The 25457-nt window shown below is 32.6% G+C and overlaps 2 protein-coding genes across 2 annotated transcripts; both read right to left on the bottom strand.

Moving 5' to 3' along the window:
• Positions 1–438: 438 nt before the first annotated feature.
• Positions 439–5621, bottom strand: LOC134253099 (alpha-latrocrustotoxin-Lt1a-like). The gene is made up of 6 exons (XM_062735611.1): positions 5128–5621; positions 4108–4314; positions 3134–3442; positions 2320–2548; positions 1785–2195; positions 439–885 (listed from the first exon to the last, which is right to left on the bottom strand). Exons 1-6 carry the CDS (start codon positions 5435–5437, stop codon positions 858–860), a joined length of 1494 nt encoding a protein of 497 aa, XP_062591595.1. The 5' UTR covers positions 5438–5621; the 3' UTR covers positions 439–857.
• A 2926-nt stretch (positions 5622–8547) lies between these two features.
• Positions 8548–21236, bottom strand: LOC134253412 (uncharacterized). Its single transcript, XM_062735942.1, has 6 exons — positions 20483–21236; positions 19290–19451; positions 17779–18072; positions 16992–17208; positions 9773–10162; positions 8548–8762 (listed from the first exon to the last, which is right to left on the bottom strand). Exons 1-6 carry the CDS (start codon positions 21228–21230, stop codon positions 8726–8728), a joined length of 1848 nt encoding a protein of 615 aa, XP_062591926.1. The 5' UTR covers positions 21231–21236; the 3' UTR covers positions 8548–8725.
• Between the last annotated feature and the right edge of the window lie 4221 nt (positions 21237–25457).

Below are 25457 nucleotides of genomic sequence, written 5' to 3' on the forward strand. Positions count from 1 at the left end.
CAAGGTTTTATTTTAACACTCTGATACCACGTCTTTCGAAAAGTATTGATATCTTTCTCATAAATACATTTGAAGAATATTTGCACCAAATTGTTTGTGTATCGTAACCTGTGGACGTTAAAAACTCCTTTGTATTATCTTATGAATGCACTTATTATATATGTATTGATTTTTCTTTTTCCAAATTAAAAATAGATTTCAACAATCCTTAAAAATTTGACATTTGATCTGAATTTTTCTTTACTCATTTATAAAAAGAAATTATATTTTTCGTACATTTATTTGTGAATATGCACAATCTGTATACAGTACAGATTACATAAGACATTCCCAAATACAGCATCCATGTCCAGCAAATAGCAGGAATGAACCTGGACAGAAGACATATTCTCGAATATCAATGCACATTAAGTTATATTATATTTTAAACAGGTGGCAAAAAAACTGATAAAATTTCATTTGATTTTTTTAAAAAGATATTCTCCGCGTCGGGCTTTTTTTCCCAAACGTCAAGAAAAATGGGTGAAATATTACAAATCAAAATACAGTGGAATTTGATTTCTGATAGCATTACAAGAATTAAAATACTACATGAAATTTAAGATATTTCAATGGAAAGGGGTCCATGATATCTTGTATACTAAAGATAATTTTTGAATTTAAATGTTTTCTTTTTTCAGTGCGTGATCTAAACAATATTCAAACGATGCAGTGGTTCACGCAAAGGTGCAGAGTGAAGACTTAAGCAGTATGTTACAAGCAAATCCAATGAATTATGCAGCATTTTGTTCAAACAATATGACAAAATGCTACGTACACACAACGCTGGATTCGGACAGGTATACTTTTTAGAGTATTCAATAATCGCCAAAAAGGTCCTCAGGGCTGAAAAGAGAAAGAAAATAAGTGTCATGATTATAGCATTTATTTTCATATACTGATTTTCATAAATGTTTTTATAAGACAAATCCAAAGTGTTTTTTATTGAATTGCTCTGCAGTTTTAAAACCAATGAAAATGTCCTGAACACGCTTAGCTGAAAATAACAAACAGTGATTTATTTTAAAATTGTCTTCTTTAAAACATTTAGATTTTGTGAATAATATGTAGCACATTCATTAGGCTCTTCTCTTTAGTTTTATTCATTTCAAATATCATGACATGTCAAGTCCCAATAAAGGATTAAGAGACATATTGTTTTGATTATACATGCAGCAAGAATGAAGTGTTTAAACCTAAATATTTCTTAAAGAATTTATTTGATAAAATTTATTATCTCTCACTCACTTCCCTACTTGTCAAATGATTAGGATTTTGCTTAGTTTATTTGTATGTGATGTTTATACACATCCAGATATTTAGGATGACTCTGTCGAGCATAAATTTGTAACAAAGACTAGTTGTAGTAGTATCTTTGTATAAAATGACTATTGGTGAACATAAACATTAACGAATTTCTGGAAGACTTGCCCTGCCACAAACCCAAACTAAGTAAATGGAGACAGCTCTAAGCCTACAAAATTAACATAGCTCTAAGGTGTTTTAAGTGCTTTTGAATGACAACAAATGCAAGCACCTTTAACAAAACAAAATTATTAACTACCAAGAATACAATTATTCCTATTCTAAGCATATTGCACATACAAATAATATATTTACGGAAACTTTTTATGTGATGCAAAATATAGTGCAATTCAAAATGGGTTAAATGAAATCACTGTAATTAGAATTATCTTTAAACACTGCAGATTATGCATGGCAAACCACATAAATAAACAAATTACCTTCTAACATTTACAACCACTTCTTCTTCCTTTGGAATTTCACAATCTTCAAATTTTATGAAATATTTAAGTTTTGTTGGAATTGGTAAATCTTCAATAAGGGGCAAAATACTATGACCACGAGAAGAGAGCAGCCTTCGAATTTCATTTCTACAGGAGTTTTGTAAATTTGTTGGTTCTTTCTCAATTTCGTTTAATGCGGCCAAAAGAGCTTTTCGGTTTTCAGCTGTAATTTGAGGTATATACCACGTTTCATCGACCATAAAACCACAGTTAAAATGTTCTTCGTTTCCTAAATCCTTTATCCATTTCTTATCTGTATCTACTTTCCAACCAGAGCGCATTAAAAATTTTATTGATTCAAATAATCCATAAAATGCAAGGTAACGAAGACATTTCAAGGTAGATGATCTAAAACGAAAGATTTTTTTCTATAAACTTATAGCATAATATTAAGGTAATATTGAAAAGGAATATCTTTATCATTTCCAAAATGCTTCTATTAAAAGAATGAATTAAATTTATATTTAAATACCCAGGCTGTTCATCTACTAAATCTGCCCCAGCGATGAAAAGTTGAAAAACACCATTCACGCCAATTGTGAGAATGTGTTGATTACTATTAGTGCTTGTTTTGTTCAGAAGATATTGCCGGAGGCTAGTTATTCCTAGGACAAAAGTGTGTTCGAAAATATTCTTTTTGCTCAATTTTACTGGATATTTGAGGAGAATTCTTAAACATCTGAATTCCGTGTCAGTCATCCCTACAATAAAATATACATTAATTCATTTTTGGAGTCTTAAAACTTTTTTGCTTCGTGTTCAAAGTATGCTTTAGTATGTAGTCATACAAAAAAAACCTGTAACATTAGCACTGTTCGCAATTGTATGATCGTTAACAAATAATAAAAGTATAGAAAAAATAAACTCAAACATACATGGGCATTACCAGTATCATTTGAAACCCAAATCCTTCGTAAAACTTACGCAGAATTGCTTGTTTTAAATTTTAAAATGTATTTCTTTGAAAGCTGTACTGCGAAAGTTATAATTGAAAAGACGTTTGAGTTTTGATTGACGATATCTATGTGTTTTTTGGAGACCTAGTATTCCAACAATATATTTAAATTCCCAAATATAATCCCAATCTAGACCAAAAGCACGTGGCTGGTATGATCGGTCGGCAGAGGATGCTCATTACATTGTTCCAGGACCTGATCCCACCTCTGATATTTCAGAGGCCCGTGTTTGCTATGCTCCTAATTTGTAATGTTTATTAATTGGAGTATTGAGCATGAATATTGTTCGTTATCTCCATATATTTCGTAAGTACTATTAATACATATTACCTAATTCGCAAGCATAATCCAACGGTGTCTTACCACCACGATCAGTAAAGTTAACATTAGCACCATATTTAATTAGTTCTTCCGACAACGCATATAAATTTCTTTGAATAGCAACTGAAAGGGCAGATTGTCCCTTCGTCGTTTTGTCATTTGGGTCAGCACCGGACTTTAACAATCTTCTTCCTAAGTTTAGCCACTCTTCATCATTTGAAGCTGCCATTATCATACTCGATAAGAAGTTATCTGTCTTAGCTCCAAGGTCAAGCAGATGATGAGCAGCTTCACATGTAGAACCTTTTGATACTTCAACTGTAAAATCCAATGAAAACTGAATCAGTCTTCTTCGTTTTATCTAATAAGCTCTTTAATGGTAAAATAAATCGTGTAAAATCAAAAGAATTTTTAAGCGACTTTAGTGATAGATAAGTTCTGTTCCAGATCAAATTTAATTTTAAAAAAAGTCGAGGTCACAGAATTTTAATTTAAAAGTATCTTATCACATGTACCTTTAAAATGTTGAATTATAAAAATAATATTTGTTTCCCATCGCAAAATGAGGATATACTTGATGCACAGGAGAAAGTGATTAATTAAAAGCCATATCTTCAAACTATGTCATGGATGTGTGTATAAAATCATAGTGAACCGACTGAGAAATGAGATTTTCTATGGAACATGTCATCTGTAAGCTTAGACAGTGGGTAATTTCTGGTAATCAATGAAACTTTTAATCTCGAAAAGACTTTTAGAAGACTACATGTATACTGAAATTATAAATGATCCTTTACTATATCGTATAATATCAATTCAGTAAACAATAAATAATTAGAAACATTCTGAAAAGATTTTTGTATTTTAATTCATCCTTATCATCATCAAAAACCTTATTTATATCAGACATAAAATGAACTCTAATTCGATATTTTTTTTAACTTCGTAAAGACAGATGATCTGTGTGTTGAAATACATTTTACCTTGCTGTAAAATGCTAATGAGCTTAGTCATTCCATTCCAGTCAATTTTAGCGCCTTTGGTCTTCAAATGGAATTTTTTCTCTAAGAGGAGTCTCCTATATTTTATTATATTTTTACTCGTAAAGATGAACTCCAACGTAGAAAATTCATATAGTTGTTCGATATACTTTACTTGGACGCCTGCATCCAAAACACCATAGAACTGATCTGTGAAGAACACGTGTATTAGATTTATGATGAGATTATTGAAATAAGCGTGATGCTGTGCATTAAAGAATCTTTTAGAATACTACTTGCATATTCGTTTTCCTGTTCAAAATTGTCAGTCACGTTTTATTATTATTATTATTATTCTTTGGTTTTCATTGAAATTGAAATGATTGAAAATCTTGTCTCACGCAAATTTAATACCACATTCATATATAATTTTATACATATATTATTTGATTTACATGCAATACAACTGAATTCATATACCTGTTCTTTATATTAGAGGAAAAATTATATGTGTGACTTTGTATTTTTTTTTTATAATTTTATTTTCATTTCACAATACCAACAAACTGTGAAATATATATAACAGAGAAATTACAGTGACTTTGTATTTAAAAATATAAAGCATCCAGAGAGGTGCTTTTAAGGTTTATTATTATGTATTGCTATAGAGGGAGCTTAGTCAAGCCCCAATTCCTGGCAGCTGCCCTACAAATCACCTGTTCATTTACATTTAGTCTGATAAATAAATGTTGAACCAAAAAATCGGTGTGTATTTTTTCTTTATAATTAGAATCATGAGCTTTGCTCTATCTTTGATGATTTTAGAAGTCTTTTCATTCACTTAACGATGCAATTTTTTTTTACACGACCCTGATTTATCCCCCCCTTCAGTATTTGGTTTTAAATGAACAAATGCTTCTGGAAGAGTTAAGAACAAGACTCAGATTGCGAACGAAAAGGAAGATAGACAAGCGCAGAACATATTTTAAACAGACATGATCCTTTGGATCGAAAATTCCTAACCTAGTGATTTTAACATGGAAAGGGTTGTTTTTCCAGAGTTATCTCTCCAGGTTAAATTTGCTCCGGCACGTACAAGTTCTTCGATCGTTCTTCGGTCAGCGTAATTTTCAAATGCCAGCATCAGAATTGACTGTCCGTTTTTATCGTACACATCATTAGCATTTCCACCTCTTTTCAGTACATCCGGAAGAACAGATGGCATTTGTATTGCTGAGAGGCAAGTACAACTGATAGTTCCTAGCAAACCACTTCTACCAACAAATGAAACATCGGCTCCCTGTTGAATGAGATAATCTGCTAATAGCTTCATATTATTTTCAATTGCATGAAAAAGTAGAGAAACGCCTTGTGGTGGTACCGTTGTTTTATTTATGTCAAATTTTCCACATACCAGTAATTCACTTATAATTTCGATTATATTTGCCTCAGACAATTTGGATAAACCGCCCCAAAATTCACTGTTAAGTAATGTAGTATTGTCAAATTCCTCCAGGGCTAGCAAAAACAATACAACCTCTATTTGTTCAGCTTTGCATGCAACATGAAACACGTCGTGATCTTTTCCGAGATTAAGACATTCTGTACCTCGTTCCTTTATTATGAAGCGAAGTCCTTCAACAAACCCTTGTTCTGACACCATACGGACGACTACCTTAACATCGCCAGACGTCATGTGTCCACTTTCATACCACATCTTTCGAAAAGTATCCATGTTCTTATTACAGATGGATTTATAAAATTTATCCATCTTTGACTGTTTGTTCACTTTAAAGGTTAGCACACGGGAAAACATCCTCACAATGTTTACACCTTTGTATAAATGCACCTAAATGTACCGAAGTATTGATTTTCCCTCTACTAGTTTAGAATAATACTTTAAACACCCCGTGAAAAACCACTATTCAATGTGAAGTGTCATTCAATATGAGCATATTTTAATTCAAAAAAGGAAGTTAACATTCTGGATAATTTTATTTGAGTCATCCTGGCTCGCAGCTGCATAAAGATTTCTTAATTCAACACTGAGTAAATTATCTTCTGAGATACGTACAGGTAGCTGATAAAAAGTTTTTAAGACAAGATGCCTATGTGCCAGAACGCGCACCTGAGTCAACATGGTCCCGTTGTTTTTCATCAACAAATATTTTTCTCCTTTACTATATTGTATATTCAATTGTCAAACTTTGATCGCGTATTTTAGCTACATCCTACAACTAGGCGTCATGTTTGGAACAAAAATGAATCTGCTTAGCTATCTAAGTTATCTTCCATTAACCTATGACCATGTACATGTATTTTAAAGTTGTGTTATACATTTCCCGGAGGGGGGATGCCAACCGGTCAAACCTGCCGTGTGCTTGTCATGATCGGGAAAAAACGGATAAATCCGTCGTCAATTCCGTGCTTAAATAATGGACTAACAATTAGTATGAAAAACGTCATTCAGCATTTGACTCAATGATGAATTGTTTTTGCTGACAAGGTCATTGCATCGAACATACCACTTACGAAAAGATGTCTTTCACCGAGAATGCTGATATTTTTGTTTCATAAACTTTTTTGTCAATAGTTTACCTCGTTTTAGAAACTGTTCATAGGAAGAGCCTGCTCTTGCGTATCGAATCAACTGAGAGATATATATACTCCATATGCAGGTGATGAAGGTACCGGTTTATTGCTGCATTTCATTTTAAATGGATCATAATCTTTGATGTAGTGGGGTTTTTTTTTTATAAACGATGCAGTGGTTCTTGCAAAGCGTATCGTGTCAAGTGGGCAGCAGTATATGGAAACTTTGTAGAATTTTATATTATATTGTCTAGCATTTTTTTTCAAACTGTGTGGCAGTCAATTTTAAATCAATGTGAACAGTGCCTACCTTGTAATCTCTTCTACTCTGTGCAAGGTACTTTAGGAACCAATGATACTCCTTGAATTTTTTTTTCAAATCAAACTCGTAAACAAATACTTTTTGCCTGAAAATTTGTTCTGATAAGTATACAAATGTTTATGTGTACACTGAACCAAACTTCTAAGTGGTCACGTAACATTTTTTAAGTTTTAAAGAATAAAAGAATAAATGCATACAATAAATAATTTCTTTAATTCATGGTTAATGATGCATATTTCAGTTCGATTTGAATTTCATGTAAGTATCTCGTCAGAATTTTTAAGCAAATTGTCAAGGAATGGTGTACCCTCAAAATGAAAATTCACACAAAATAATCTCTATGTAGTAAGACCACCAATCGCTCTAATTACTGCAAGATATCCTTTACTATTGGATACCATGTACCCCTGAATAGGCGATTGACCCATCTGCTGCCACACCTACTTCATAAATCTTTCCAAACTATTGAAATTGAGTGGAGGGGGGTTGACATTACTTATAAAAATCCCAAATGTGTTTAACGGGATTCAGATCCGGGGTTTTGACAATGCATCATCACACAGAGACCTTTTGGTCAATATCCATGGGCTTTTAGCAAGTAAATACACCGCTTTAAGGATGATTCAGACTGCTTGAGATGATATTTAGACTGCCACGGTCACCAATTTCTTATTTTCTTACGATTACAATTGTTTGTTTTCATGTTTCTAAGATTGTTTAAGGACAATTGACACTCTTTTAACCTGGTGTGACGCGAAACATTAGTCTCAGAAGAAGATCAAGATTACTTCGGGTTTGGTTAAATGTTGTCCAAAGCTTTCAAATTGTGATAAATTGGCGATGAAAATGACGCACAGCCTATAGAAAAATGTGTTTAAATGGTTTTTGATACTGGTTGTTAATTTCTAAATGTAATATCAAGGAAAATTAACAAATAAAATAAAAGTGAGTAAAGGTGGTGTAAGGATGATCCAGATATCAACATTCCAACGACTTTCCCTTCTTTCTCAATGGTCATTTTGCCAATGTTTTGTGTTTTTTAGTGAAACCAGTTTTTAAAAATTGATGGTCACAAAAAGATACTGATTACACAAAACACGTGCCGCAAAATCTTCGTCACAGAACATCGGTGATATATGATTTTCTTTCAACAATTGTTGAGGAGACTCATTTGTTGTAATAATTTGAAAATATCATTCCATTTAATAAAGTAGGTTTTATTGAATACATTTATTACAGTGAACACTTAGAAGTTTTGTTAAGTGTTTTTTTTTATTACAGCAATAGGTAAAATTTCACCTGAAAACTGATTATTTTGAAAAAATCATCATCACTTCCCCCTTAAGAAAACTGTCTCAACGATAGCTTATCTTCAATTATTCGGCCACCTCTTATCCGGCAATTCAGACAAAACAAGCAAACTGGTTAAGAGAAGTTATACTGTATAAATGCAAGAAATTGTATAGAATAATTAAACTTCTACCAATTATGAAATATTGATTGATCAGTTTTAATTTTACATCCTTTACGATTTTTCTTCATTCATACAGAATAGAAAATCAAAGTAAAGACAAAGCAAGTAAAAAGCGTGTACAAATACAAATGGATTGTAGCTTTTCATGCAGTCTTTCTATAAGATGAATGCTGTGCAGACTATATAATTATGACTTTAGTTGTAATATGCTTCTGCGTCTTTTAAAATCTGTGTTAAGAATCTTCAAACTCTTCAAAATCACACTTCGAGCTGAAAAAGAGAAAAAAAGATTCATCTCTCCTCTTTTGGTATTGAACTGTCATTTATTTTCTTGAAGAAAAAATTTCATGTTAGTTATTTTCTCTGTATTGCACCTAAATTTCAGAGTAAGTTTGTGTACATAGACTGACCCTAAAACCATTTTCAAACTTTATTTAAGGAATCACTGTCTAGTTTTGAGAGTATGCCAGGGCATCAACAATAGTGGGAAACATGGGATAATTTGCATAACGGGCGAAGCCCGTTATGCTAAAATTATCCCATGTTTCCCACTATTGTTGTTGTCCCTGGCATACTCTCAAAACTAGACAGTGATTCCTTATATTTCCATTTCATTGTGAAATAAAATTGTAGACTTAGACATTAAAAATGTAAACTAATCGATTTAAATTACACGAGGACTTCCATGCCAATTTCAATAGTCCTCACACACTGACGTCAAACACAAAGGCAACCGCACGAGATTTACATGCATATTTGGCCTCCTTAGCATCAGACACAGAGACAGATGCGCACGAGATTTGCATGCGTATTAGGCCTCCTTAGCTGCTGACCTATCGACCTGCCTAATTTACATTCCGGCAGAATTATTAAGAAATAAATTCCCCCAACTTTTAAACAGTTATCACAGAGAAAAAAGTTAGAAATGGAAATATTTGCATGTATATTCCTCATTTGAGTAAGTAAATGCGATTTTTTTTATCATTACTTCATTGTCTTTAAATATATTCCATAGATAAAAAGAGTACTCTCTCATTTTCAGAAATAAATAGGTCAATTTCAAAATATCCTGCATTATGCAATTTAATTTCTTCAGAGTCCAAAAAAGCATTTTTCATCAGTGTATAGAGAGGGTCCTCAAACAAAGGTACAATGTATTTGTATTATTAGAAGAAATGTATTTACCTTCCAGTAATATTGGATTAGATATCCTTAAAATACATATGAAGAATCTTATTAAGTAGTAATATTTCATGCCAAAATTGGTAAAAACATAGTACCGTACGATCACTTCCTCCACTCCTGGACCTTCAAGATCTTCAAATTTCATGAAGGATTTTAATTTTGTTGGAAGTGGTAGATCATCAATTAATGGCAAAATACTGTGACCACAAAATGAAAGCTCATGCCGAATTTTATGCCTGCAAAGGTTTTGTAGAGATTTTGGCTCTCTCAAAATTTCGTTTAACATAGCTGCAAGAGATTTATATTTCTCAGGAGTAACCTGAGATATATAGTCGATAAAATCGTAATTAAAACCAAAGCCGAACTCTTCTCTATTTTCTAAATTTTGAAACCATTCTCTGTCTGAGTCGATGTTCCACCCACAGCGCATAAAAAATTTTGTGGACTCAATTAATCCATAACGTGCAAGTTGTTTCAAACGAGCCCTGAAACCAAAAAAAAGTTCTAATTCTGTTTAAAAGAAAATTTTAAACGGTAAAAGTAAAAAATCAAGCAAAGATATAAATTTCACTAAAATAACAAAAATAAATAATTATAAATATTAAATAGATAAATAAATTAGTAAATAAATAAATGAATAAATAAAATTTGAAAATATATATAAAGAATATTTAAAATGTAATTGAAATTTAACAAGATGTAACACATGTAAACAAGCATCATGTACGAGCTAAACTGTTTAAAGGGAAATATGTGTGGTCAGGACAATGTACAATTCAGTTGTAATTCGCTTTGAAATTGGTGGAAAATAAGCATTTTTGTCGTATTTTGTCAATAAACATATCCCCCAGTGAAACACAAAAAGCTTTGGTATGAATTTGTGAAATAACAGTCCATATTATATGTATACCTGTAAAAAGGAATTTTTGTGTCGGGGGGAGGGGGATGTTTTAAAAATATTTTCCGTTTTCCGTTGATTTCTATAGTGAAAAACACATGTTTTACCAAAATTTTAGAGTTATCTCTCTTTGTTTACCCAACAAAGGAATTTTTTTTAAATCCATATAATTATCTATAAAAAAATATTAAAAATTCATCAAATATGTTAACTTTTGAAAATTGATTTGGTGGTAGGCGGGAGAACAATACTATCGTTCGCAGTACTTTCAATTCCATCATAACTGGAAAAATATAAAACTAGTTTGGATTAAAGATTTGGCATGAGGCTTACTTGAACGAAAGTTATTTAAAATTACCTTACAAATGATCAAATTTTCAAATTTCGATTTACATGTTGTAATATGAAAGAATATGAAATCCTATAAAATCTTCAAGGCAAATTCCGAAAGATTATGGAAGAGAAAGCCTAATTACATTTTTAACCAAAAACAACCTAATTTTTGAATCTTGGACAATTTGAATGAATATTTTTTTAATGTATGTTATTCAGAGGATGCACGATTCGGGCTTCGTGGAAATAAAATACAAGATTATGTGCAAACAAGTCTAGAAGCTGAACACGACACGGAAATAGGCGTACTCCATTAATTTTTATTTTCCTATAACTTATATCAGAACAGGGGTATATAAACCTTTCGTAAACGTTGCTTTTACCTTTTCGATGCTGCGAATAGTACATGTATGTCTTTTACAGTGTCTTTATACCCGCACTTTCGAAAGAAAGTTCGGGTATATTGTTGTTACTCATGTCCGTCCGTCCGTCTGTCACACTTTTCTTCCCTGAACTCCTCCTACATTTTACACAGTAGCTTAATCATCTTTTAGGAGATGGTTGTTGGTGTCATGTAGATGTGCAGTAAGGTTTCGGAATTTTGATTTTGCCCCGGGGGGTCAAACGGGGGTCAAACAATGACGTTTTTAATGCAAAAAGCCCCGTCTTCCCTGAACTCCTTCTACATTTTACTCAGCAGCCTAATCATCTTTTGGGAGATGGTTGGTGGTGTCAGGTAGATGTTCAGTGAGGTTTCAGAATTTTGATTTTGCCCCGGGGGGTCAAATGGGGGTCGAAAAATGATGTTTTTTTATGCTAAAAGCCCCGTCTTCCCTGAACTCCTTCTACATTTCACTCAGCAGCCTAATCATCTTTTGGGAGATGGTTGGTGGTGTCATGTAGATGTGCAGTAAGGTTTGGGAATTTTGATTTTGCCCCGGGGGGTCAAATGGGGGTCAAAAAATGACTTTTTTTATGCAAAAAGCCCCGTCTTCCCTGAACTCCTCTTACATTTGACTAAGTAGCCTAATCATCTTTTAAGAGATGGTTGGTGGTGTCATGTAGATGTGCAGTAAGGTTTGGGAATTTTGATTTTGCCCCGGGGGGTCAAATGGGGGTCAAAAAATGACGTTTTTTATGCAAAAAGCCCCGTCTTCCCTGAACTCCTCTTACATTTGACTCAGTAGCCTAATCATCTTTTAAGAGATTTTTGGTGGTGTCATGTAGATGTGCAGTAAGGTTTCGGAATTTTCATTTTGCCCAGGGTGGGGGGGGGGGGGGTTGTGTCAAATGGGGGTAGAAATTTTATATATATATATATATATATATATATATATATATATATATATATATATATATATATATATATATATATATATATATATATATATATATATATATATATGTTTAATCACCCTGCTTTCAAGAACTTCCTTAATATTTTATGCATTAGCTTTAAACCATGATCATTTGGAAAATGATTGGTTTGTTTTGTGAAAATGTGAAATGGTTTCAAAATTTGTTTTTTCATGTGGATGGCAAAAAGAGGCAGGAAAAAAATGGCCCCTCCCTAACCCAGGGGGTCATGATTTGTACACACTTGAATCTTCACCTCTTGAGAATGTTTCTATATTTATCATGCTCTTGTTGTTCTTGAAAAGAAGAATTTTGAAGATGTGTTTCCTTTTATTCCTAAATAAAACTTTGATCCCTAATTGTGGCCTGACCCTAGCCTTTGAGGTGATGATTTGAAAAACTAGAAATATGTCTTTAGGACATAAATGTCCCGCCAGATGTATATTACTACTACATGAAAATTTGTATTAGTGTATAAAGTTTGATGAAAATATCTTGAACAGTTTCTTTAGAATTGAAACTAAAATCTAAATAAATTGGATATAGATAATAAATTCTCACCAAATTATGTACGAGGGCTGTTCGGAAATTATTGAGACAATTACATTTACTCCATAAAGGACGGAGATAATTTCAGGAAAATTCATCAACATTTTATAAAGAACGAATAAAACACTTATGCAAAATTTCTAATTCCTATGATAATAAGAAAAGTTTTGGTGAAATAATAAACATGCGTATGTCTATCGCCCCGGAGCAGCATCACTACTTCATTTTAACGTCACGTCAGCCAGGGATGGTTTTGCATGTAAAACGATCGGGAAGCGTTTAATCTTCCTTCTTTGTTATTACATATAACAGTACAAAAATCTAACAGTCTCTTTTCTCAAACTATTCCTTAAAAACGTATGCTGTTGCTACCCGAGTGTAATATTTTCTTTTGTGGGAAAAGTTGACTTAAAATCATGCAATGTCGATTTATGCAACGCGGGTCAACGAGTAATTGACACCGTAACGATGTTAATACCGGACGTAATAACTGATAGTCGTCCAGAGCTTTTGATTTTACTCTGGTTGAATTAATTGTAAAAAAAAAATTATACCAATGAAATAACAAACCCTATCACATTATTTTTTTTCTCGTACTTATTACTTTAGTAGGTTGTTGTGTCTGAAAAAGAGTTCTACACTGCGCTACACTAAATTTTAGGTATGTTCCCTGCTACGCCCTTGACGTCAAAATCCATTTTTTCGTTCTTAGCAGATTTCTCTACCGCGCTTAATTTTTTTATGATCTCCATACTCCTGATCAAAATTCTATCAAAGTTGCACAACATGAATTTGAATTAAAGCTGAAAAATTATACACATAAACAAAATTATTTTCGCTCTCATTATGGGTCCACGAGGAGTTAGAACGTTGGTGTTACATATTTTCAATATCTGATTTCGAGACTGCTCCGGATACCCCTACTGATGACGCATTTATATACCATTGTACAGAAAATATTTAATATTTGTAAAATATTTCTTGCTTTTATTAATTCTTAATGTATGTCAAACGTATATGCAAATTATCACCGAAAGACGTTCATTAGAAAGCAAAATATACACAATGTCTCAATAATTTTCGAACAACCCTCGTATAAGTGCATGCTAAACATAAAAATGTCTTAAATATTTCTTTAAAACTAAGCAAAATACAAATTAAAGAGGAGGGAGGTCAAGGTCACAGGAATGTGCAAGGTGAATTTTTTGATGCAGTTGAATAGCTCTCACTAATACATATCAGCATATTATGTTTAATAAAAATATCTTGAATGATTTAATGAAACTGAGCTTAACACTTTTTTTAAGAAAAGAGAGGTCAAAGGAAAGGTTGGGGTCAAAATGTTGTTGCAGTTGAAAAGCTTACATCAATATGAATTTACTATTAGCATATGAAGTTTGATAAAAATATGATTAATGGTTTATTTAAAACTTAGATAAACACATAATTTTAAAAAGTGGGGTCAAGGTCAAAAGAAAATTCAAGGTCAAAATAAGTTGATGCATTAATAGCTATCAGCAGTATGTATTAGTATATGAAGTTTGATAAATATATCTTGAATTGTTTATTCAAAACTGATCTAGACATTAATTTCAGAAAAGTGAGATCAAGGTCACAGGAAATGGCAAGGTAAAAAAGAGTGAAGCATTGTAAAGCTTACATTAGTATGTATCATCATGTGAAGTTTCATTACACAACTTGAATGGTTTCTTTAAGATAAAGCTAAACACTAATTTAAAGAAAAGTTAAGTGAAGGTCAAAGGAAAAGTCAAGATCAAAAAATATTGCTGCAGTTGGATAGTTTACATCAGTATGCATCAACATATTAACTTTGATAAAAATATCTGGAAAGTTTCTTTGAGCCCGGTGGAAAGACAGATTGAAGGGTGGAGGACGGACATGACAAAAACTATACATGTATTCCTAATCATGGCGTGACATAAAAAACTTGAATCTACATTATATGAGGGCAAGTCAGATTTGAGGTCAACATTCATTTTAGGAGTTTCAACCATTAAGACGTAAAGAGATATTAACTTGATCCTTCCCCTCATCCCTTCCCACACCCTGTTTGTTCATGTATGCAAACTAAAATGTACTACTTGTTTTTACATTTTAAAAAAAATGTTAATATATATACAAATAGTTTAATGTGGTCCATCTCTTTGAATGATTTTCATTCCTAATTCTAGGAGGATAGGTTGATGAATAAAATGTCAAGCAATCTTATCATTGATGCACTTTTATTTAATTTAATGCAGTCATATTGTGAACATTTCCAGTTCATTAGGAGTGGGGATGACCTCCAGGGGTTCATAACCTTTACGCCATTAAATTTATATAACATAATAACACAAAAAACAAAATTATGTATAGTCAAATGGAAAAAGTTTCCTACTATTTAGGAGTCACATGATCATTTGTCATTACAGGGACGGGGAGTGGATTAAGAGATACCCCCCCCCCCCGGAATATGCAGGACTATAATATACATGTATATAATAACAAATAAACTTTGGATGCCCCCCACCCTAGAAAACAGACCCCACCATAACCTCTCTTTTTTTTTGCTTCTCAGGAAATTCTGGTCTGGAAATCCCCCCTCCCTCCCAGAAAAAAAATTCTGTATCTTGTAACTGAATGTAACGTCGATAACGGGCGATAACTCTTCAGAATGTGAAACTCGTCTATTGCAAGCATCGGATGACCTTTGATCCTTTAAACTTTAACGTAACCAGTTGCATTTCAGACTATTGTACCAAATCTATACCAAAACTTGTACTTCCTGATTGTCATAGGTCCCGTCAACTTCATAAAATATAATCCAATAAAACACAAAATAATTCCTACTGACATACATGCAATGATGTGTACACCACACTAGTACTGCACTTGCAGTGCAATCTAAAAATGATAACGGTAAAACTAGTACTTAAAGTTGGGTACGTGACGCAAGCCCAATGTGATGCAGGTGTTCAGATACATGTACAAGAACAAATTTAAAATTATCATTTACAAAAGATGTTTTATCTTAACTTTGCCATCTATGCCTATTTCCAAAAACACGCAAAAAGTGTGTGTTTGTGTGTGTGTGTTGATGGGACAGGGGTGGGGGGTTGACTATATTGACTGGGTATATGCATAGACATAAATCGAAATGGCAGCTTTCTAGGAGTTTCCGCCTAATCAAATATAAAAGTTTGCGCTTTTTGAAAAAATCATCAAAAACGCTTTACACTAATTTGAATAATATTATTTGTTGTTGATTTATATGAGAAAATAGATTTAAAAAGTTCCAATTATAGGCCAAAAATTTATATCCCCCCTTTATCAAACCTAATTTACATCATTAATTAAATTCTGTTGATTAATTTCAGACTGGTAATGAATTAAGAATATGAAATACCTATAAGATCAAGGCCCAAAGGTCACATGGCCACCTGAGCATATCATGCTCAATTTTATGAATACTTGTGTTATGTAAATTATTGAATTATAATGACTTTTTCCTTGGTAAAGCCCAATTTGAAGGATTGTGCATTTAGAGGCAAACACCTTAGTGCGGGTATTACTGTCTCATGACAGCATCTACATTGTAGTTTTGTTTATGCTTTACCTCATTGAACGTGCATTCGTGTTAAGTTCACTTTTCACATTAATCTGTGCAACTGAAACTGATTATTTTTAATACGCATACATTTTGGCATAAGAAATCAGAAATCATTCTTGTCGCGCCCAAGTAAAACAAAATGACAATGAAGAAGAAATCCTTTCCGGTGAAGTCCGTGAAGCGAACAACATAACTGTGATATAGGACCTCTTTATGGTCTCATTTGAAGGACCGGTCTCTATGTCCTGCAATGGGATTCGAGCCCGCGACGTGAAGGATTGACTCGATCCTTACTTCGCGACTTAAGAGCATACGCTCTAACCGCTGTACCATGCGGGCGACAATTCAAAACGTAAAAACTTTCTAAGATCAAATCTTTTAATCTCTAACACCAAGGTTTCAGAATCCTCTTCCCGTGGAGGAAACCCCCATCACTGACCATCACGTACTATCCTTGTCCCGTCTGGGACTAGGAATGCCCAGCACCGTTGCCTCACTAAAATTTTGGGCCTAGTTACGGCCTTGGGTTTTAAATGAGATGTTCAATTTAAAATCAATATTCCATTACCCAGACCGTTCTTTCATAAGATCTGCCCCGGCGATGAAAAAGTCAAAAACACTTATCAAGTCGTATGTGAGCTTGTGATAACTTCTGCTATACCATGAAGAATGCGCAATAGCATTCACTGATACAACCTGAAGATGATCGACAAAATTCCATTCGTTCCATTTAACTGGATATTTGAGGAGCTTCCTAACAATTCTGAATTCTCTGTCGATGATGCCTGCAAATAAATATCGTTCAAAATATATGTTAAATTATATTATTTTGGTAATCTTCATTATTATAAAACTTGATTCATTGTTAAATATCATGATAAATCCAATGTTTTTGATTGATTTCAGTGCAAAAAATTATTTTTGATGACACTTGCTCCCACACCCCATTTATTCCGACAGTGAAAGTCATTAAAGTAAAGATTGTTTTAAATAATCTTAAATCCCTCGATTTACCATTATTTAAACAGCATTTGAAAGGATCGACGGTAAAGGGAAAGTTTGTATGCAAGCATATTTCCCTATATTTTTTCTCGTAATAACAAGATTATTTTCTCGATATTTCGAGATGATTTTTTTCGTAATATTTTACTTCATATTAACATGAGTCTGACATGAGAGTATAACGAAGTTATCTGAAAATGGCCAATAAACATACACACAACTGTACTGACAGTATCTTTCCCTCGGATCACTTTTTTACATCATATTGTTAACTATAGGTTGACATACTTTGCTTGTATTCTTAACATGTTATTATATATTCTGAGATTTTCTAATATAGATTAAATTCTTACATAATTGACAAGCATATTCCAACGGTGTCTTATGACGAGAGTCCATATAATTAACGTTGGCACCATGTCTTAAGAGTAGTTCTAACAAGTTAACTAAATTTCGTTTAATGGCAGTTGAAATAACAGATTTTCCTTTAGCCGATGTCTCATTTGGATCAGCACCAGATTCAAATAATCGTTTTCCTAACTTAAGCCACACATCATCGTTTGTGGCTATCTTCATCATACTCAATAAGCAATTATGTGGTTTGGCTCCAAGATCCAGAAGGCGATGAGCATCTTCGCAAGGGGAACCTTTTGATACCACAGATATTTAATCAAACATTAAATCGGTTAGTCATTGAACATTATTTGGTGTGTTTTAATGTGATAATATTATTGTTGATTCAATTATTAGCATATGAAAAATTCAGGATATTGTAAGATGTTCACACACTGTTATTATGTTTGGTAGTTTGATTTGTTAAAAGTTGGTTATTTTTGTTATATATTAGCAAATGATATTTTTAATTTCTTCTTAGTCTCCATAGGCATTGTTTAATTGGTTTTTAAACAATTGCTCAAGAAACAACTTATAATTTGTGTAAAACTGATGCCTCCTATGATAGTTCAAGGCCAAGGGTAAGAGTTTTATAAATGAAGGTCATTCTTGGAGGTCAATATTTCGAAAGTGTTTATATTCAACAGAGGTCTTGACACAAAGAATACAATGAAAATATAAAAGCCCTATTCCTAAATATTCAAAGATATGGCAAAGATTATTTTTTTTCAAAAGAGAAACTGTTCCAAAATATAAAACACTTCTGTTACTGATCAAAAGTTAATATTAATATTTATTTTTAGATGTAGGCCACACTCAAAAGTAAAAGCCAGGAGTCTAAAAATCGTAGGTAATACACATGTGATAATTTTTAAATAAAAGCTATAGCACATATTGTTCAAATTCATAGTCAAAGTAAGTTTACCAAAAGTTTATAAAACTCCAAGGTCAAATTCAACTATGCTTTTATGAACTTTTATGGAAAGAGTGAATGTCGGGGAATTCTTTCAAAATTACCATGCAAATCTAGTTGAAGTTAAGACTTTTATCTTTTTAATTCCTAATTTTGTTCATTTTATTTCTTAGTTAATTTCAAATTATTATGCAAACGGATCTGTTTTCCCTATTCATCGAGAAAAGAATTATTTCTTCCAGTAGAACTTCAGAGGCGTTTGAACTCAATAAAAATTTATATTTCTCTGAACTGGCCTCAATGGCTTTCTGTTTAATTTTTTTTCAAACGTTTACACTTTTAGTGAAATTTTTGAAAAACATATTTGCTCTAAGAAATTATTCCTGCAAGACTAACTATGCTTACTGCATTCATTCAGAGTTTTAACATATAAAAATTATAATGTAAAAAAACAAACATGGGCAAATCAAAATACTCGATATTTTGATAGATAGTGGTACATCTTTAGGTTTATATTTTAGTCAGCAAAAACAAACGCTTCTTAAATGATAGCTTTACCTTCCTCTAAATCGGTTGACGTTACTTTTCGTCTGATCCTAAAAATATCTTTGTCTTTGAAAGGATCACACTCGTAAAAGATGAAGTCCAAAGTAGCAAAATTATATGTTTTCTCCATCTCCTCTACTGTGACCCCAGCATCCATTACACCATAGAGCTGATCTGTGAATAACAATTATTGAGATTACAGCTAAAAATACATGCGAGTTTCTAAAATGATTGTCAAAAAATTCTGTGCATAACGCATATAAATTTTTCAGGTAGTTTAGAATTTTTCGATGAGTTTTTTTTTCCTCTATATCATTTCTTACCTCTAGAATGATTCACGTTAACGTATACAAACAACTGTCATGTACCTATTTACATTTAAAAAGAGATTTGATATTGTGAAAGTCGAAGAGGAATTTTTATCATAAAATATTGGAGAAGCTATAGATGCATCTGAAAAACATGAAAACAACGAATTGTGTATTGTGTAATTCTTTTTTTAAAATATGTATCAAGATAATTATGAGAATAAACTTTATATAAACTTCTTTTGTTATTTATATCAATCTATTGATTTATATTTCAATTCCTTCACGTTCCTTTTAATATCTTTTCATTCTTATGGGGGTTGTTACCATACACCAGGTTTCCAATCTATACATACTCGGCATTGAAGTTCATTTAGAAGCAAAGGTTTTCAACCATGCCAATGCTCGCTGTTACACGAGTTGTCAATGTTTAAGGCTCTTTCGAAGAAAGTCTATTGTTCACTGTAGTCTAATGGAAAAGTCAGATGAAGATGTAGCCCTAAGCATTTTTCTTCAAACATTTTATATTCAGTAAAATAACATTGAAGTTATTAAACACCACTGAAGAGTGCGATTCAAAAGAAAATTTTAAAAGATGTTATAAAACACCACTGAAGAGTACAATTTAAAGAAAATAAAAACTAAAGAAAAAATAGACATTCTTAAAAAGTTAATTATTTTGTCATGGGTGTTGCATTCTTTGAATTTTAAGCAATCTGTACAATAGACATCTTAAAAACGTTTCAAGTAAACAGTTTTCTTCTTTTTATGGATAGAGATAAGCTGTTTAGTAAAATATCTTAGAAGGATTTTAATAGAAATGTTAAAAACAAGACTGCTAAAGGAACATAGGTGAAAACAAACAAAGAACACGTTTCTCGATCGGCTGATTCAAACCTATTGATGTTAACATGGAAAGAGTTGTTTTTCCAGAGTTGTCTTTCCATTTCAAATTCGCTCCAGCACGTACAATGTCTTCTATTGTTTTCCGGTCTGCATCATTTCTAAATGCCAACATCAAAACTGATAGTCCACTTTCATCATATATATCATTTGCATTCCCTCCCCTTTTCAGTAAATCCGGAAGAAGAGATGGAATTTGTATTGCCGAGAGGCAAGCACAACTGATAGTTCCTAGCACATCACATTTACCAACGAATGTAACATCGGCTCCCTGTCGAATAAGATAATCAGCTAAAAGCTTCCGTCTATTTTCAATTGCATGAAAAAGTAGGGAAACGCGCCGTGGTGGTATCGTTGTGTTATTTATGTTAACGTTTCCACATTCTAGTAATTTACTTATAACTTTGATTATATTTGCCTCAGACCATTTGGATAAACAGTTCCAAAATTCACTATTAAGTAATATAGTATTGTCAAATTCCTCCAGGGCTAGCAAAAACTTCACAACCTCTGTTTGTTCAGCTTTGCATGCAACATGAAACACGTCGTGATCTTTTCCGAGATTAAGACATTCTGTACCTCGTTCCTTTACTATGAAGCGGAGTCCTTCAACAAACCCTTGTTCTGATACCATTCGGATGACTACATTTAGATCGCTAGACGTTATATATCCACTTTGATTCCACTTCTTTCGAAAAGTGTCCATATTTTTATCACAAACAGATTTGCGAAATTTGTCCATCTTTGACTTTTTGAACATTTTAAAATTAAGCACACGGGAAAACATCTTCCCAATGTTCACACCTTTGTACAAATGCACCTGACTGCACTGAAGTATTGATTATTTTTCTGCGAGTGTAGCATAATTATTTAAACATCCCATAAAACACTATTCAATTTGTTTGTTGACCCATGGAAATGATATTCAGTCTGAGCTTTTTACGCAGTCCAAATAGGAACTAAATATTCTGCCTAGTTTACCTACATTCTGGCTTTCTGCTAATTTATTGTTTAACGCTGGCTGTTCTTTCTTCCACGAAACTAGGCTGGTATACAAAAAGAACAGTAGTGCAAACTTAAGATTATCATACAACATCAACAGAACAGATTCTAGTATCTAAACAGATTTGTCGCCCGCTCGGAGCAGTGGTTACAGCGTCTGCTCTAGAGTCGCGAAGTAAGGAGTTGATCCTTACGTCACGGGTTCGAATCCTACTGTGGGACGTGAAGACCGATCCTAATAATTGTGAATTACGTTATGCGATCTTGCACACAGTTCCTAAATGCTATGAACTTCAAATATCCTGACTGAGATACACACTTGTGCCCATTATAAATCACACATAGACAATGCCTTAAACTGTCGTAATTAGTTTTATATTTGAATTAAAGGTGAAGTCCGTGAACTACGTTTCAGTGAATTACGTTATGGTCGATTTTCTTTTTGTTGTAAAAGAATCCTAACTAGGAGCAAAATTACCATGAATCTTTATTCAATGCATATATGTCATCGCTTATCATATAGGAACTAGTAGAAAGAAAGTTTACAGATGGGAACGATTATGACTAATGCAGTGGTGTTAAAATTATCTTAAAACTGAAAATTTGACTTTTAAACGAATAAAACTATTTCATCGTTAATAGTGTTATTGGAATTTCATTTTGAAAATGAAAGATATATGTTCTACTATGATATCATAGATATAAAACATTGATTCGCTAGGTGTTTACATCGGGAAAGGTCTGTATAATAGTGTAACGTAATCCACAATAGTGTAACGTAATTCACACATTACAAAAATACAGTTTTAATCTCAGATAAATGACTAGAAAGAGAAATGCTGAGCCCCAAAAGAAATTTCGGTGGTGGGAAAAGGCCAAGGAAGGAGATAACTACCTGGAAAAAGAGGTCTTGTGTGTAAAAAAAAAATATTATGTACCCATTTCATAATTGATCTAAAAATAACCTACATCTCAATACAGAAATAAACAGATCTTTTCAATTGTAAAAGGGTCTAGAAAACGTCAAAAATTTGTTTAAAGAACTACATAAAACACACTGAAATAAGAAATTTCTCCTTACTTTAAATGTTTTTTTTTCAATATTGATACTTACAATTTGGAATGTGAATTACGTAAAATTGTTTGTTTTATTATTCAGATTGATTGATTTTGAAATAGACTTTAATGCTTAATCCCACCAAACTTAAGTGAGACGCCAGAAATCGTGTAGATATAATGTTTAAATCATCTGTAATAAGTAGTACAATATTTAATACTGCACTTTCAGCATATCGCTACAGCTTTTGATTTCATCTGACATTTAAAAAGGTGTGTGAAATATGACTTTATTTGATGTTTTACAATGATAACAATCTAGATATATATAATAATGATGTCTATTGCAAAGATATTGCAATATTTATAATCATTTTCTGAATTCTAATTTGTAACAATGCAGATGTTTAACCATTAATAATCATTAGTTTTGATTTTAGTGATGAATGTGAATTACGTTACAAAGAAGACGGTTTGTTCCTGTCTCAAAATAAACGCTTACTTTGAGTTTCAAGGTGCAAAAACTTGAGTCTTTCTGTAAAAGGTATACACATGCAAGTACATACAAACTTCTTTGTTAATTTGAGCATGCGAGTTTAATCAAAGAAAAAATAAGATGCCATTTTCTCAAAATCCATTATTCTTCATTTTTCGTAGATTAATTATGTGTAAATACGAATATTCTTTTATATATTGTAAATTTTCAGTGGCACTATGGTTTTTAATTGGATAATTATTTTATCTCTATCAAATACGACTACTTGAAATATCATTTTGAATGCTTTAGTAATAATTAATTTTTATTTTTTAATAACATCATAAGAAATAACGTAATTCACTGCAAAAATTACATTGGATTTGTTCCATATGTGTGCAGAATATAATACCCCCTTTCAAGAGCTATCATATGTGTTTTCTGATCATTCAAATATTGTTCTATCAAAATAAAAACGTTTCCTTTGTTTTCCGAGTTGAAAATCCTCAGCCGTTTTTTGAAACTCTTTGGGCACTTTAACTGACTTTGTATGTAATACTTTATACTTTAAATTACTCAAGTCATTCCCTAAAATATAAGCACAGTGCCTTGATACAATTTGAGAAGAAAAAAAATTGTATATAGTATACTAGAGGATCCCCATTTATATATTTCGATACATGATCCCCATTCCGATAATACATTCTATTACATTATTTTTATCATTTAGTCCTAGCTCTCTGGTCGGCTCAAACTTAATCACATGATTAAGCATAGGCATCGGAAGCAAATTGAAAGGAGGAGGGGCTAATTGAAAGTTGGAGGGGGGCTAAACCAATAAAAAAGGTAAAACCCAATTTTCAATGCCTACATTATCTATATATTTGCAAGAAAGTGGGGGGGGGGGGGCTAAGTCCCCCCTAGCCCCAACCACCCCCCTCCCGGTTCCGACGCCTATGTTAAGTATATAACAGCATATAGACTTGAGTTACTATTTATAGAATCTGAAATGCATATTCACTTGATGTGTCTTAAAATTTGACCATGTATTTTAAAGTTGTGTAATACATTTCCCGGAGGGGTGATCATGATTTGAACAAAATTGAATTTTACACTTCCTAGGATGCCTTTATGAAGGATATGGAGATAACGAACAGTATTCAATATCAAAGTCCATAGAACAACACAAAATAAGAGCAGATCAAACACGGACCTCCAAAACATCAGAGATGGAATCAGGTAACATGGAGAAGTGAACATCCCCTGTCGACCGGTCACATCCTACTCACGGGGTCAGTACTGGAAATAACACTGTATGTCACTAATATATATATTATATAAATATATATAATATGAATACTATATACTATATGAAGATGCTTCCATATGAAAAGGATAATTCATGACTTTGCTGTTCTAATGTCAACATCAATACGACTTTTGAAGATGTTTACTATGTATTCCTAAGTAAAACTCTGATTCCCCATTGTAATCCCACTATACACAAGGGGCTATGCTCTGAACAAAGTTAATAGACAGACAGGCAGGCAGCTAAACTAACAGAAGGACGTCAGAAAAATGTGATCAGAAAAGCTCATTTGAGCCTTCAGCTCAGATGAGGTGAAAACAGAAGTACCATGATTTGCATGCATCATCAGCTAGAGAAGATTCGAGTATCAATAAAGTAGAATAGGTAGAATAGGTCGTAATAGGACGAATGTTCTGCATGGAAATGGTCGATACAATGAAATTGTTAGCAAATACAATTTATCATTAAGTCAAATGCTGACAAACACAAAGAAGAAACAGAAATTTATTCTTTCAGGAAGGTTTGGGCTCTACTATAATTTTTTTTCTATGAAATGGTTACATTTCATTAAACTTAGTACTGTGAAATAACGTTGTTTTCGATGCAAGGGTAACCCACGAATTTATGACTACCACGAAATGTAAAATTTAATATACATTACTACTAAAATATACTCCACCCACGAAATCAAGTCCCCACAAACCAAGATTTTTCTTCAAGCATAGAAAATTTTACCCAACAAAATATGTGATTTTAAAGTAGTTATGTTTCAGTGAAGACATTTAAATGCCTAATTTTGTTTTTATTGAAGTACAGTAACATGATTATATATTAGTATTATAAACCTTGAAAAGTAAAATATTAATTTTCTTTGGTGGTGCTTTAGTCATTTTGTCTAGTGTATTTAGTTATTGTACGATCGTTGCTTATGACTACACTGACGTCTAAGTGTATTGTTTGTTGTTTAACGTCCCTCTCTAGACTTTTTCACTCACATGGAGACGCCACTACTTGTCGTGGAGGACTGCAAATTTATACCTGTAATTAGTACTCAAGACAATTGAGCAGTTGGGGTCATCTGCGTGGCAACACCTACTGCGACACAAGGCCACGGTTTATTCGGTCTT

The sequence above is a fragment of the Saccostrea cucullata genome, unplaced genomic scaffold (assembly GCF_032062105.1).
Source record: "Saccostrea cucullata isolate Sc308-1 unplaced genomic scaffold, CSIRO_AGI_Scuc_v1 ctg319, whole genome shotgun sequence".
NCBI classification, from domain to species: Eukaryota; Metazoa; Mollusca; class Bivalvia; order Ostreida; family Ostreidae; genus Saccostrea; species Saccostrea cuccullata.